The following is a 14,839-nucleotide window of genomic DNA, read 5'->3' as shown; positions in this document are numbered from 1 at the left end:
GGAGTTGGCTTCAGCAGGAGGAGGTGAAACCAAGGCAGGCACCAAGCCCCGTGAGGGCCTTGCCAGGGTCTGGCTTTCACGTCTAACTGGAAGTGGGTCGCTGAAGGATGGGCGGGTAGGGAGAGGGGGCTGTTTCCAGTGAGTCTTGTAATTGCAGACTGCCTCATGTAAATGGAGTTAACTTCTCTAGTTACTGAAAGATGAAAGCGCTTGCAAACAAGGTGTCTCAAAACACCTGTCTATGGTTGTGCTCCTCTTTGGCCCAACAGCACTTCATAGCTAAGTGGCAGCCCAGAGGTCTTTCCTTTGGTCATCCTGAATGCCACTGGAGACGTTTCCTCAGAGAGTAAATCTGCCCATTTCGAGTCTTTGAATTATTCTGGTAGTAGACCCATGGTGTCTTGTCAAGAGATGTACTTTCAGGATTGAAATACAGATTTGTCTTCTTATGTTGGTCTTTGCGTTAATAATCTCCTAATGCTATTTCAAGCGCCTCTGGTCTTCGATCTGATTCTTTGCAATGTTTGAGTGAAGGGAAATGGTTAGCACATGCTTTGTGTTGTATTTCTTACTTCATGGGAGTTTTTACTGGCTACCAGTGAACCTCGGTAGAAGGGGCATTTTGCAGCTTAGGGATGCTCCATAGGAATAGTCTGCATCAGCATGGTGATGTCAGTGATGACAAGTCTGGTGGTACTGCTCCTGTTTCTTGGGCACTGATCGCAGCGCTCGTGCCCCATACTGTTCTGCAGCAAGAAGATGCTACACTCAAGTATTGGTCATCTCTCTGGTTTTCAATGGGCCTTTAGGGGAGAAAAGTTTCACTGCTGTTTGTATGAGCTGGTACAGTCCTGTATCACAGAAGGGCTTCCTGATCTTCCCTGGTAGGGCGTAAGATTGCCAGAGTTCGCCAAAGCTTGACATACCAGTATGTTAGTTTTTGAAATTAATTCAGCAAGTAGTGGTATTCTTGCCCTGGCATAGCATAGTCTGTTTTCTCTGTTATGCTTCTCTTTCTTGTTTCCTTGTATGGTTATTCTTTACTTTGCAATTTCAGGTCTCATTTTTATTTTCTTTGACGGCTTACAAAGTTGCTGACTGAGTTATCTTTAACATCCTTTTCCCTCACAAGATTTAGATGCCAGTTTTCATCTTCATAATGATGAACATATATTAATTAAGCAATAAAATAGTGCTTTATTGGTTTAAGCAGCAGAATGTTTTAATTCCCAGTTTGAAAAGGTGATACTCCTAACTTTTTGATCACCTGCTTTTCAACACACTGTTTTCTAAACAGCATTAGCAGTGCTGCGCTTTCTTGCCAATTTGTTCCATTGGTCAAATGGTTCATAAATGTCATTTGATATTGAGGCCCTCTTTTCACATGCAGTCAGGTGTAGCAAATAGTGCGAGACATGATCTTGGCAGTCCTTCGTGCTCCGAGCAAAAGGTTTGAGTGCATTTCCCAGAGAGGCTCTGCCGTTTGCTCAGCTACCTTTGCATATACCCAACCTCATGGGAAACAAACTGCAGCCGACATGACTTTGTGTTTATTTCAGACACAACAAGGCCTTTATGCTGGAAAGTGTCCTCTGCCCCCTCCCTTCCCCACAGCTACCTTCATCTAATAAAAGGCATTACTGCCTTCTGTGATGCCTGCTTCTCCAGGATATTGAATTCAATCACTTTGGACTTTCTGCCCATTCTTCAGATGGAGCTTTTCTGGAATCAAAGGAGGAAGGAACAAGTGTGACGTTTGCTTTGGCTACTGAGGAAATAGAGCTCAATAGTACTTAGCTTGTGGACTAATTTTTAATCAGTTATGAAACTTGACCTACACTCTCATTACTTACAGAAACTCCAGTTTGGGTGACTTGTACAAATGTGCACTTTCCATTGAAGATAAATAGTAACTATTGCCATTCAATATATTACCATATAGCTTAGATTATGCCAAAGTCAAAAATATTATCTTGCCTGGCTTGTTAAGCTCCACTAAGTCAAAAGGAAAATGTGTCCATTAAAAAAATAAACAAACAAAAAACACCCAACAAACCAACTTGAAGTTTTCAGATCTCGATTTTGCTGCTTAAATTTAGAAAGAATAGTGACAAAATAGCAATACTTACTTTTTCCTTTTTTGGGAAATGACAAAAAATTTAAGTTTCTGTATTAGCATAATTTTGAGAGAAGTTACGCCTCTTGAATCAGAGCCTAAATTCAAATGTTTGATTTAATGCACTGTTGAATTGAATAAACAACCCCCCCCAAAGTGAAAAGTCAGTGAGCACTTCCCCATGATTTTTCAGGCTAACTGCTGCTGTATGTGTTTACAAGTATTTTTCTGTGTCTCTAGAGTGAGCCCACTGGCACAGTGACAGAAAATGTTTTACAAGTCTTCTGTAAAATAAACAATGTGTGGAATGATTCCATGTGGTATATGTTTCTTCTAAAGGTTGTATTTTAACATGGTAGAAAAAAACTTTTTAAAAATATGCCTTGTGCATATTGCATTTTGAATAGCAGTGGCTTATGAAGAATGGTTTGGGAAGATGTAGGGAAAATAGATGTAACAGCAGACAAAGTCATGTCAGATTCAGATCCTGTCAACCTACTTCTTCTTCTTATACAAAGAATACTTTTGTTTCTTTCATCAGCCTGTCAGCTCATTGTCGTGCAGACTAAGTTGTAATTCAGACCTGGTTGAACATCTGTTCACTAAAGCTGAAAGGTGTGGTATATTCAACCTCGATGTTTTCACTTGAAGGAAGAGTTTTACTGAAGGTGCTCTTGGCCATCACACTGCTTGTCTATTTGCAGTTTTGCTTTGTTAATCCTTGGCTGGATGTGCTGAAGGAATACCATCTGTGCTTCGCCAGCGCAGGGGACAGGCTGACCTCCCTTGCCTCCTTGGTGTGCTTGCACTGCAGAGCAGTCAGCTCTGTTCCTGTGCCTCTGTACTAATAAAAGCGTTTGTGTTACCACAGTAAGACTGTGCCTGTTTCCATAGTGAAGGCAAGAGGAGAAGCAGTGTGGTATTTATGTTTCTGTTTGCTATGGTAGCAGTAACCCCTCGGGTATGTCCTACCCTTTCCTTAGACATTTCCTTAGACATTTCCTTGGAGCCTTCTGTGGTGCACATGTAGGGAAATGCTTGTCCAGCTTTCAGGAGTTTGGGGATTGCATGCGAAACTATTGTGATGTAGAGACTCTGCCTGAGATCATAAATTTCAGTGTGCGAATGTGTTGAGCCCAATCCGTCATGTGGCTACAAATTATAAAGCTGCCTGCTCACTTTCCTGAGTATTTTAAATGGTTTGAGTATTTTGCCATTGGTTGGTGAGAACTTTTTGCACGAATATCGGCATCATTTGGGCAATTATGTATGAAGAAAAGTATAGGCAGTGAAACAGTAATACAGAAAATCTGGAAGTGAGCATAGTCTTCTCCAGTTTGCTGCCCAAAAGCTTCTTCAGGAAAAGATGCAGAAAGCTTTTCCTTAGGTAGATGCTGGTTGGTGTCTTGGTGCTTCTTGTAGCCATCTCCCCTTGTTTGGATTTTAATTATAAGCCATTCAGACAGTATGTTAAATAAGCAAAAAAGTTGCTTCTTCCCTCCAGATTGTACAGAAGAGGAAAGAAACAGTGAACTGACCCTCTCTCATCCTCTCAGCATTGCTTTGTTTTCTGACAACCTTTTGAGCCTGGGAGGCTCATGGCCCATAGCCTTCATATTACACCTGGCTGAAAAGAATCAATTCTCTAATGCCAGCCAGGTATGTTAGCTCAGCACCTCCTGCTTCACTTAGCTGCAGATGAAAATTGAATGTGACACCTCTGGAGTGCCTAAGCCTGACCATAAAGAATTTCTGGGACTTGGGAAACGCTGCAGTCTTTAATGCAGAGTTTTGTGGATGATAAAATGCTTTTAAGGAAGGTTACATTTTGAATCATAACAGAGGCAGATGTCTCTATATAGGTTTTAAATACTAATTGTAGACAGGTTGATCTAGACAGAACATGAGCAAAGCAGGTCCTAGAAGGCTATGTCCAGCCCTGGCCTCTGTATCCACGTGACAAACAAGCTGTGGGTGCTGTGGGTTTTTTGCTGAGTGTGCAAAGCTGTGAGGAGAGGATGAAAGGGTCTGTGTGTTCAGATGAGTAGTAACAAACATCTCCTTGTCAATCTTGGACACTGCTTTTACAGCCAGAAGTTTAAGCTGAAAAAGAAGTTTTAAGTTAAGTTTCAACAGTTAGTTTTGTGTATTGAAAAGAGTGACCAGGTAACTAACTGGTGGATAGGACTTCCTTTGTCTTCCCATTGTCTTTGGCAAGATAGGGGAGATTTCCAAGAGACTTGTCCAATATTTTGCCTCCAGAAGGATAACTTTCATCTGTATATACATGATGATAATAATAAGGCACTTTGCTGTCCCAAGCACGAAACATAAAAACCAGAAATAGTCTTTTTGCTTTTAGGTCAGTTATAAAACAATGGCAAAAGTTGCCTTTGCAAGCAAAAGGATATCCTGCTATTTTTTTCCCCACAGGTTAAGTTCCTTGGTTTTGAAACATTTAAAAATATTTTTTTCAATTTGCATTAAACATTACTGTTTAAAATTTAAACCTAGGCTCTTTCTGAGTTAAGAACTTTTTGGGTTTTTTTGTTTGTTGGTTTGGTTTTTGTGTTGTTTTGTTTTGGTTTTGTGGGGTTTTTTGGTGTTTTCTTCTTTTTTCCTTTGAGAATACTATCCTTAGATCCACTAAAAAGCATTCCTTTATTCACAATCTTCCCACTTTCCTTCTGCTTTGATGCACTGCTCCTAGTGGCTGATGCCTTCTGGCTCCCCTGCAACTTGTATGGTCTGTCCCAGGCAGCAGCACAGAGTTGTGCCGGGTGCTGGCCTGGTACTGGTGATACTGCTCCAGGCTCCAGCCTGCCTCTTCAATTCCTTTATTTCCCAAATTTTATTTGCAGTGGTGGTAATACAGGGAAGTGCTATGAGGCACTGCACAGAGGATCCAGCTGGCTGAACAACAGATTGACAAATAAAAGGTCTTGGTTCAGAAAAGCAGTCCTGTTAAGTATTAAAGCAGTGTGAGAGCCTGCATCTCCAAGTCTTCTTTACTGAGTTATTAAGAGGAGGTGCACCAATTGCCACCACCATCATAAATCTAACCTGACTTGTTTTCCAAGAGGAAAGTGGTGTTTGGGAAGGGAAAACATACCTGAGAGATGGCAGCACTTGATTATTATCTGAGGTGATCCCCAGAACCACAGGATTCCTCTCATCACCAAAACCCCCAACTTCCTTGATGGTCTTGACAAATGTAGTTATTGTTTTCTTATCTTTTCATTTTATCAGCTGCAGGGACCAGCTTTTTTCTGGAGTAGGCTAGGAGGCAGGCTACTCAAGTTGCAATGAAGTGGTATTGGAAATGAGAAAATACCTGAAATCATGGCTTGCTGCTCTTACTCAAATGCTTTTCATACTTAAATTCAGCCGTTAAATTGAAAGACACCTTGTATTTGAGGACAATCCTCAGCCTTTTATTGGCACAATATTTAGAGATTCACAGTAAGCAGTATTAAAAATTATTTACTGGAGACACTTTAGGGGGAGAGGAGAGGAGGTAAGAAAGTTTTGTGGAATCAAGAGGTCTAAATTAGATTTTTGAGAGCCACTATACAGATGGTAATTGCAATGAGGAGGTGCTTTTGTGTGGAGGTTCTTCATGTAGAACAATTTGCTAATGAAATAATCAGCCTTGGCTGGAGTCCTAGTCTGCATGGCTGTATGCAGGTGATGCTGCACTTAATTTTCATGTTTAGTTTGTTTTGATTTCAATTATATTATTATTAGATGAAGGCCAACAAGAGATGCACAACTTTTTTTCAGAAGTTCAAGATTGTAAAGAATCCTTCATTAAAACATATCAACAATCTATTCCCCCAGGGCACAAACCCCTTTGCTACTTCAGTCAAAGAAAGACAAAAGAGTGATTTGTTTTTTCTTAGGCTGTTTGAACACAACGAGGGCCCTGCATTTATTTTTAGATTGAGCAAAATAATCCATCTCAGGGTCAGAAAAGCATGTAAAATCTTTAAAGAATGTTTTATTTCCTCCAGGCATCCACGCAGGAACAGGACAGTACAACCGTTGTTTGCTGAGTATTTTGATGTAAAATGCTTAAATTGCCAGGATCATTCAGTGTCAGCTGAAAAAAATTCTTGGGAATGGTTTGATTTGTTTTTAAACCTGTGACAAGGGTGGTGACAGGCTGGAGCCGTTGTCTTCTCTCATGAGCTGGGGTACTGGGTTGATGTTGGGGAAGAAGCAGGAGAGTGCCTGGTGGTGTGGCATTTTTTTGGTGGAATAACTTTGGCATTGCCTTGGAAAAGAGAGGAGCGGACTCAAATGGGTTAAGTGTGCTTGTGAAACTGTCCACAGGGAACTTGGCTACATGCAAGCTACTGGTTAAACCCTGGTGCCCACAGAGGACCTGAAATAGCGCCCAGAGAAATAATTTTAGAGGGCTCTCATGGACTTTGAGACTGGTGGATTGGATTTGTAGTCTACAGTGAAGTCTTGTGACTTCAAGCAAGCAGCATAAACACAAAACCACACTTGTTTACAAATGCAGGTGACATATCTGAATAATTTTGACTTTCAAGTATGTGTGTTTTGGGTTAACCACGTGCCCTTTGAACCGGATTCTCCGGGTCCTCTCAGGGATCCTCACAGCATTGCAGATGGTGCAGGAACGAGGTAGACAGACTCCTTGTGCTGTCCCAAGCTCTGGCTGTTCCTTCCCCACAGCCTGCTTGCTGTACAGCCGGTGTGCTGCCGCTCGGAGCCGCGGTGGGCGGAGCACCCTGCGGAGCATCTGGTGCTTGTTCTGTTCCGTTCCCAGCACCGTGAGCTGTGTAGCCCTGCAGCGCTGCACAGAGGAGCCAGCTGGCTTAAAAATCTCTGCTCCTTGTGTGTGGGCTCTGCCTCATCTCGATCCTCCACCAGTGATGTTGGTGTGGTATTTGCTTTTGAGTTCGTGTTGCTCCCACAAACCGGGGAACCCACCTTCAGACAGGGAGAGTTGTCATGGTGGCAGGCAGCTGCCGTTTGGCTTTTTCCTCAGGAGGTGAAACCAGGTTCACCTAAGTGGTGGTTGGTGCCAGAGCTAAGAAAAGTTGTGTTGTGTTAAAGGGGGTGGATGCTGATAGAACCTGTGGGTTGAAAATGAAAATGTGGTTTTATGCCCCAGAGAGCTGTTGAGATTACTGAGTTTCACCAGCATGCGCTTCAAAACCAAGTCATTGCTTTCAGTTATTTCCAATCTGTTTAGCTATAAGCAATTAAAATACCCCTGATCCATAGTTTAGGGAACCCAACACCTTGCACTAGGTTAGTGCATGTGGGACAATACAGCATCATGACACAATCACACTTCCATGTGCTTTTTAGGGAAAAGATAATTTGCTGGTAGCAAAGCATACGTGGATTGCATGGGAGGTTTTCTTTGTGTTGTTTTCATAATCTAAAGTGCCAATTTCATAAAGTTTTAAAATTATTCTTTTGAAGTATAGGATACACTATAAGAGGCATTTCAGATTTATAAAATGCAAAGAATTGTAACATTTCTGTTTTGTGATGTGGAACATTAAAACCCCCTTAGCAGAGAATCTGCTTGGTGTCTGGTGTTCTTCAAGAAAGCGTGTGAAGACCTTTATGAATTTATGTGTTTGTTGATTGACAAGATGGTTTGAACTTGAAATTTTGGAAGCTTTTTTCAATACGTGGCAGAACATTATTGCATCCATCATCAAGATTAGTTTAGAGGCTTGTTTAAAATAGGTCTTGTCTCTTTTATTGGCTGGTTCATTTTGGAAATGTGCTCTCTGTGTGTGTGCATCTCACATCTCTCTATAATATGGAGAAGATGAATTTTTAACTACACAGAAATGCAGGTGCAAGGTTGCAGAATAAGTTGGCATGCTATCACTAGCATGACTTGTGTGCAAGGACAAGAATGCATCTAATATGCAAGATCTCCTCTTCTGAACTGGTTAAGCACACATGGGTGAAGTGAGGACAGGGATGGTAGCTTTCAGTCTGATTTTTGTACTGCCTGTTGTTTCTAAACTGTCCCTTTGTACATATGCCGTTTTGTGATCTTCGTTGCATTCAAGTAACAATGACTGTGAGGTTGACATGAAAAAATAAATTTAAAACTGATATTTCTATTCAGATGTATTAAACTGTAGTATTAAATGGAAAGCAGCTGTAAATGTAATTTATTTATTTATTTATTAACATGAGAGCAAGTGACCTTCTCTACTGATTATTGCAGTGGCAAAGCTCTCATTAGGAAACAAAACTGACAACAGAATAAAGGGCATGAAACTCATAACTGGCTTTTCTCATCCTTGCTGCACTGCCTGCTTGGGTTCTCTTGGTGCTAAAAACTCAGTCTGAGATGAGGCAAAGAGCAGTAACTGGCATACTTGAGCTACACACACACATTTCATGTTTTGATTAGGAGATCCCAGGAGGCATAGGAAACGCATGCATACTGTAGCTGTTGCCCTCCTACACCTCCTGCTTATCTGCAGGCACCAGCTTTACCCAAGATGGAGACGGAGAAGCAAGGGGCTTGTCTGTGCACAGGATGTCAGAGGGGCAGCTCCAAACGGGCTGTGACAGCAGAGGCATGCAGATAACAGAAATAAGCAGTTGGGTGGAAATTACTGAGATAAGAAGGAACAGAAAGGTCTGCAACACCTTAATGCTTGCCTGGGAGGCAGTCCGTATCTATTCCAGTTGGTATCTCCTTCCAGACCTCCTATCCTTATCTTTATACACTCTACATGCTGTTACTGCCACTGGCCTTGTTTGAGCCCATATGTCTCAGCAATGTCATGCGGTGACTTCTGGAATAATGCACGGCCAACTCTCTCTGGGAGGCGATTTCTTTGACATCCTTCTTGAAACTACTCTGCCACAGCCTCCTGATGAGGCAAGCTATTTAAAGACTAGAGAGAAAGCTTCAGCCCCCCACGCATGAGAGCCGTACGGTACTTCAGCTCCACTTGGCACGTATTGGCAGAGTGGGATAAGGATGTGTAACTTTTAATGGAATGTCTTTTTAAAAAGAAGCAACCTTAGAAGTTCTTCAAACCCATCTTCATTACAAAAAGAAAAAAAATAAGGCACTGCTTATTCATTGTAGTATCTAAGGCCCATTCACAGCCGGGGCATCTCATTTGTGTGCCTGGTGGTTCCTTAAGCAGTTTAGTCTGGTTTTGGGTGATTCTTAATATCCTAATTTCCTCTGTAATATCCTAAGTTCTTCTCTGTAACAGAACCGAGCAAGTCTTGGGGCATGGGCAGAGAGCTATGTACTTATGAAAGTGTGTCATTTTTTTTGAATTGCTGGTGAAGAGAGGACTTAGAAGTATTTCTGGGAGCTTTGTCACGTAGCTGCTATGAAGCTGGAATTGAGTGCCTGCTCAGATTTTACATTGTTTTCTAAATTAAGAGCTCCCTCTCTTCTTTTCTGGGTTTGTGCACCTGTGCATTTTTGCAAGCCTGTTGTACTAAACAGACTAATTCCTCCTGGAACTTCTAGGGCTTCTTACATTTGTGTAAATGCTTGAAATTGTATTGGCCACAGTCCTGAAGTCCTTTTCAGTTCATGATCAAAGTGAGTGGCTGTTTTCCTTTTTTACTTTTAAATAAGGATTATTATTAATATTATTAGTAATTAAACTAGTACTATTGCTGCAAGGGGAGTAGCCATTATGGGAGCACAGCATTAGTTTTGATGGGAATACTCGCTTTAAAAAACTGGACTTTAAAATTCAGCCACCCAACAGTTTTGGATGTCCTGTGATTGTGTTCGTTTGACCTCAACCATCACAACCTTTTGTGAGTGACATTTAGAGGTACCTGTGTCATTCCCAAACTGAAAATGAGTCTGAATGTGGCATGAGGAAATCCTAGCTAGAGATTGTACAGATGTCAGTGTCAGACAGCAAATAATGCACCAGGCTTAAATGGAGTTATCTGTGGGGAGCATATTACAGTGTTCCCAGTAAAGGTTGTAAAACTGGTAGTGGGGTTATATGTAGTGTGTGTAAATATATATATATATATATACACACACACACACTCGTAGCCCTGTGTAATATTTGGTCTCTTACACCCACAGTCCTCAGTGGAGCTGATCTCATTTCAGTGATTTCTTTGGCTTTTTGGCTTTTTAACTCTTCTTGGAGCAGCAATGTATTTCTTGTTTTCCCTAAACTCTTCACTTAAAACTGACGAGGACGTCCTTTGCTACTGGGTGGTAATTGTGGCTTAATAGTGGTTTAGTGGTTTAACAAGCAGAAACAGAGCTGAGATATGACTTGAAGGGGAAAAAAACCACCAAACAAAACAAAAAAAAAAGGGCAAAAAATTACTCATCATGCAGAAATGCCCAGCTCCTTCAGTCCACTGGATGACAGGGAGTCCTCATTCGCTGCAGCTGGAGTGCCCCACAGGTTTGGGGCATTGGGACAGCTTCGAACTGCAGGCTTGAGGTGGTGTTCCCCGGTGGAGTGTTCCTCCATGCAGTCAGAAGACTCTTACCAGCTCTGGTGTGGTTTTGGCACTGTGCATGTTCCAGATGGTCTGTGACTGTAGAGCAATAGTTTCACGACGTATTTGATAATGGTGCCTTAAAAAACCCCAACAAAAATAGAGGCCATTATGCCAATGCAGACTTGTGTGGTACTTGTTCAATATCATGTGTTTACTTTCCTTTACAGTTCATGCCACAGAAAAGCAGTTTCTTCTAAGATCCTGGACCTGTGAAGAACTGCAGCCACTGAACAGTGCCCTTCGGGGTGTTGCGATAAATCCTCCTGACAATTGAACTATAAATACTCACTGTATTTAAACCTGTATCAACATCAAAGCCTCTTCAGGCTCATCAGAAAGAACTTCGGGAAGGGGGTCTGTGTTGTTTGGCAAGGATAAGAGAGGTCCAAATTGGCTGGTGCAGACATTCTCTGATTCTTGGGTTAATTGAATTCCATTTTTGTCATCACTTATCACCTCATAAAACTTAAGTTTCTGAAATATGTGAAGTCAACTGATTTTTACTTTTTGCAATCAATCCATTCTAATAGAGAGAGTTTTCAAATACCTTGTCTGGGTAAGATCTCGACTTCTTATCTGTTTTGTGGGAAGGGTTTTTACTGTGTTGCTCTCATGGGATATCTCAGGAGCTCTGAAGCAAACTGCTAGTTGAGTGCTGCTTTTCTATGCAGGAAGAGGCAAGTTTCTGTGTCTGCTGTTCGCCACTTCCTGAATTAAGAAGTAAATTAGGTTTAGCCACCCAAACTTGCTAAAAAGAAAAAAGAAAAAAAAGAAAAACAGGTGCCTTTTTGGTACCATGAGATATAAAGTGTCTTGATCTCTTGCCATGTGATAGTTTCCTGTTGTTTGCTCTCCCCCTCCCCTCCTCCTGCCTGCTCAGGGACACATCTGCAAGCCTTGCTTTCATTTGTGTGACTCATCTGTCTGTGCGTCAGCTTCTGCTTGTTTGGGTGAGTAAGGTCAGAAGCAGCTCTCCGTGCATGATTTTCTGAAGAAAAGTCAAATCTTTGTCAAATGAGCACTGCCTTGATGAGAGATTTATGTAGACTCAGACAAATGAGATTGCAGGGAAAAGACATTCCTTATCTCCTCCCTCCAATGTAAATAGTGCAGCATGTGGGAAACAGATGAGAGGCCTTTCTGTGAGAAGGCCAAGAATGACACCTTTTGTCTATATTGAAGTGTTTGTTTTGCTCTTTACCTTGTTCTAGGGAAGATCCTTCTCATTGGGCCCGGTAGCTCACTGCCCTCCTTCTTTAAGCTGAATAAAATCTTGCCGGCCTTTGCCTTTTAGCAAGCTCCTTCCCAAAGAGGAGCCTGGATGCAGCTGGAATCCAATCCTAGCCCCAGCCTTTGTCAGTGGTTTATGCCTGAAGGATTATATAGGTGTAGTTGAACCTTTATACAACTTTGTCCTGCAGGATTAAGGGTGGTAAACCAGATATATTTATATAAATGTAAATAATTTATTATGATAATGGTTAGACAAAAAGAGCTTAACCAGAATTATTTGCTACACAGTATAGAAGCTGTAACAACTAGTATAGTACAGTGCACCATCAAGCAATATTAAAGCAATTATATTAAAGTGATTATATTAAAACTAGCAAAACCAATTATTATGTAGAGATTGATGTTACTCACCTATACTGATGGACATGGGCAAATCTCTCACTCAGCCTCAGGGAGTAACCTTGAGGGGGATCCCCACTCAAGGGAGGAATCTCCACACATATGCTCTAAGAAGGGATATGTTAGAAGACCCTGCTATTAACTTTTGGGATTGAACTTTTTTAGTATAATGTGTTTCACTGTCAGTCAGATGTCTTCAGGCCAGCTCAGCAGCTTTAGATAAGTTATTAGTAGTATCACTTGTTTGTTCCTTTATCAGATACTTTATCAGATCTACATCTCATTATCAGAATGTTTAACTTTGAGATTGATGAGTCAGACTGGTTTCAGCATTATTCAACACCAAAAGCAACTTGACACCCCCTTCTTATTTTACCACTGGTAGCTTTGCAAATGCCATTGCCCTCCTGCCCACGTGCCTGGGGAGCAGGAGGTGTTTGTTGTGCCTATCCCAGCCCCTGACTTGCCCAGCAGTAGCAACGCTGCTGCTGATGAGAGGTGTCGCGTGTGTGCCGGGTGGGTGTCCTGCCAGGAGCCAGTAAGTGGGTTTGCTGATATGTTAAAAGCAGATTTGTGTTTGCACAAGCTGCAGTGTCTTCTGTTTGTTTAATAACTGACATTGCTGTTGCTTTGTACTCTGCCTCAGAGCTTCGCTGGTGAGCCTGATTGAAGGCAACTGCCAACGCTGCTGTTTCCTGGTCCTATTCTGGTGGCGTTGGTGGAGTGCCAGGGCACCACAGGGAGCAGGCCTCCCTTCAGAGCGTATCACCACGCTTGTGATGGGGAACAGGGGCCTCTGCCAGGCAGGTGTGTGTGGTTGCTGCCTGGGCTCCAGGGAAATGGTTGGGGGAGGTACAGGGGCAGTCTTTGATCCAGATCTGTGCCATCTGCAGGCTTCTCCGGAAGTTGCCATGTTGCCTCTACCCAGCGGTGTGTTGAAGGTTTTGTTCTAAACTACACAAGTTGAAATGGTATTGTTTTTCTATTTTTTTAATGGCAGTTTATGTTCCCATGAGTCAAAGAGTTGGAATTCAAGGGCCTGGTGCGTGATTCCTCCACTTAAAACCACCTCTACTTTTACTTCTTCAAGCTTAGGACTTTATACTGGCTTCTTTTTCTGTTGAGTACACATGGATGCATAGAATAATGCACATCATGAAACAAGGGGAATCCTGTCAGCTGAATGAGCGCTATTGCTTAATGAGCTCTGTTTCACTTCTTTTTCATCTTTATTAGACCATATTTTCTATTCAAGACTAGAAAATGAGAGTCTTCTTAGAAGTGCATTATTAACTGCCCTTCTGATGGGGCTTTTAATCTTTACTGGCATTTTATTATTAATGGACTTCCATGAAATTTATAGACTGCTGTTAAGCAATTGTTTGCCAAGTACATGCTTGTCACATGTCAGTTGGTAAAAAACACAAACTCATGCTGCTTCCCTCTTTCTTATTTCAGCAAAGCAACTCCATTGATGTGCAGTCCATTGAAGAAATTTTGAGGGTAGGTGCTCTTAAATAATTGGTCTCTACTGATGTTTTGTATGCATTAAGGTAACAGGTGAGGAAAAAAAATACCATACCACCCTGCTTGTATTCACTTGATGCATGTTGCCATCACTAAAAGCGTGTTTTGGTGTGCTAAGGAGAAGTAAACGTAAAAGTCAACCTCAGATACAGCTGGAGTTGTAAGATCAACCTTTCTCTTAGTGTGTGAGTGTTAACACAGGCTAGTGCAGTTCCAGAGCCACACTAACAAGGCACGTGAGACTGACAGAGCTGCTCGTTCCTCAAGTCAGGGCTTGCCTTTCCTGAACACCCTTCCTCCCAAGGCACTGGACACGCTACTTCGTGTCCCTGCTGCCAGCACCAGCAGTGTGGTCCTGAGCGGGACCACACATTCAAATCCTTTCACCTGTCTGTGCATGGCACTGCTACTGGGATGCTGCTCCTTCCCTGGAATTCCAGTCCACTCGTGCAAAGCCAAGACAGGTCTGATGCAAAACTGTAACCTGGTGTCAGAGCTGGCTCTGTGAGCAGCACACAGGCTCCCAGTGCCTGGCTCTGAGTCCGTGGCACCCCTTCCCTGTGCATGGTGTGAAAATGATTCCCAAGTCAGTGGTGCTGATCCTGAGGAGACAGTTGCTTGATGTCAGATGCTATTCTGAGACCCTGAAGTCCTAGTGGAGGTGTTTGGTGTCTGCGATTCACTTCCCTTGCTGTTGCTTCAGGTTGCAAAATTTTGATGCCTTGATTGCTCTCAAGAAGCTGTTGTTGGGGCAGTGTTTTAGCTGAAGGGGAGCTATGCACAAATGCTTGCTGTCTGCTGTGTGCTGGTTGGAATTGCAGCATGAGGACTCCAGCTGGAAGTCCAGCATCCTTTTGTGTTTCACCAGACAGCCTTGTGTTCTTGCCTGTTAGGAATGCATATCACTAGTTTTGTAGCAACCATGGAGAAGCATGTATAAATACATCAAGAGGTAGATCCATATGAATTCTGAAGTGTGAAGCTTCCTCTGTGTCTACCTGCAAAAGTCCTGATAGCTGCTCTTCTCAATCTCTTTCC

At 42.3% G+C, this 14,839-nt stretch overlaps 1 protein-coding gene across 1 annotated transcript in view; it reads left to right on the top strand.

The window, feature by feature from the left end:
• Positions 1 to 14,839, top strand: part of AFF1 (ALF transcription elongation factor 1) — a 71,143-nt gene that overhangs the window by 31,060 nt on the left and 25,244 nt on the right. Inside the window, exon 4 of the mRNA XM_050327373.1 lies at positions 13,733 to 13,777. Coding sequence (XP_050183330.1) covers positions 13,733 to 13,777 — 45 coding nt within the window. The remainder of the gene's footprint in view (positions 1 to 13,732; positions 13,778 to 14,839) is intronic.

This window comes from Myiozetetes cayanensis, unplaced genomic scaffold, assembly GCF_022539395.1.
Source record: "Myiozetetes cayanensis isolate MyiCay16 unplaced genomic scaffold, myiCay2020 scf33, whole genome shotgun sequence".
Lineage (NCBI taxonomy): Eukaryota > Metazoa > Chordata > Aves > Passeriformes > Tyrannidae > Myiozetetes > Myiozetetes cayanensis.
Note: the sequence above shows the minus strand (reverse complement) of the source record. Positions and strands in the feature narration are given on the sequence as shown.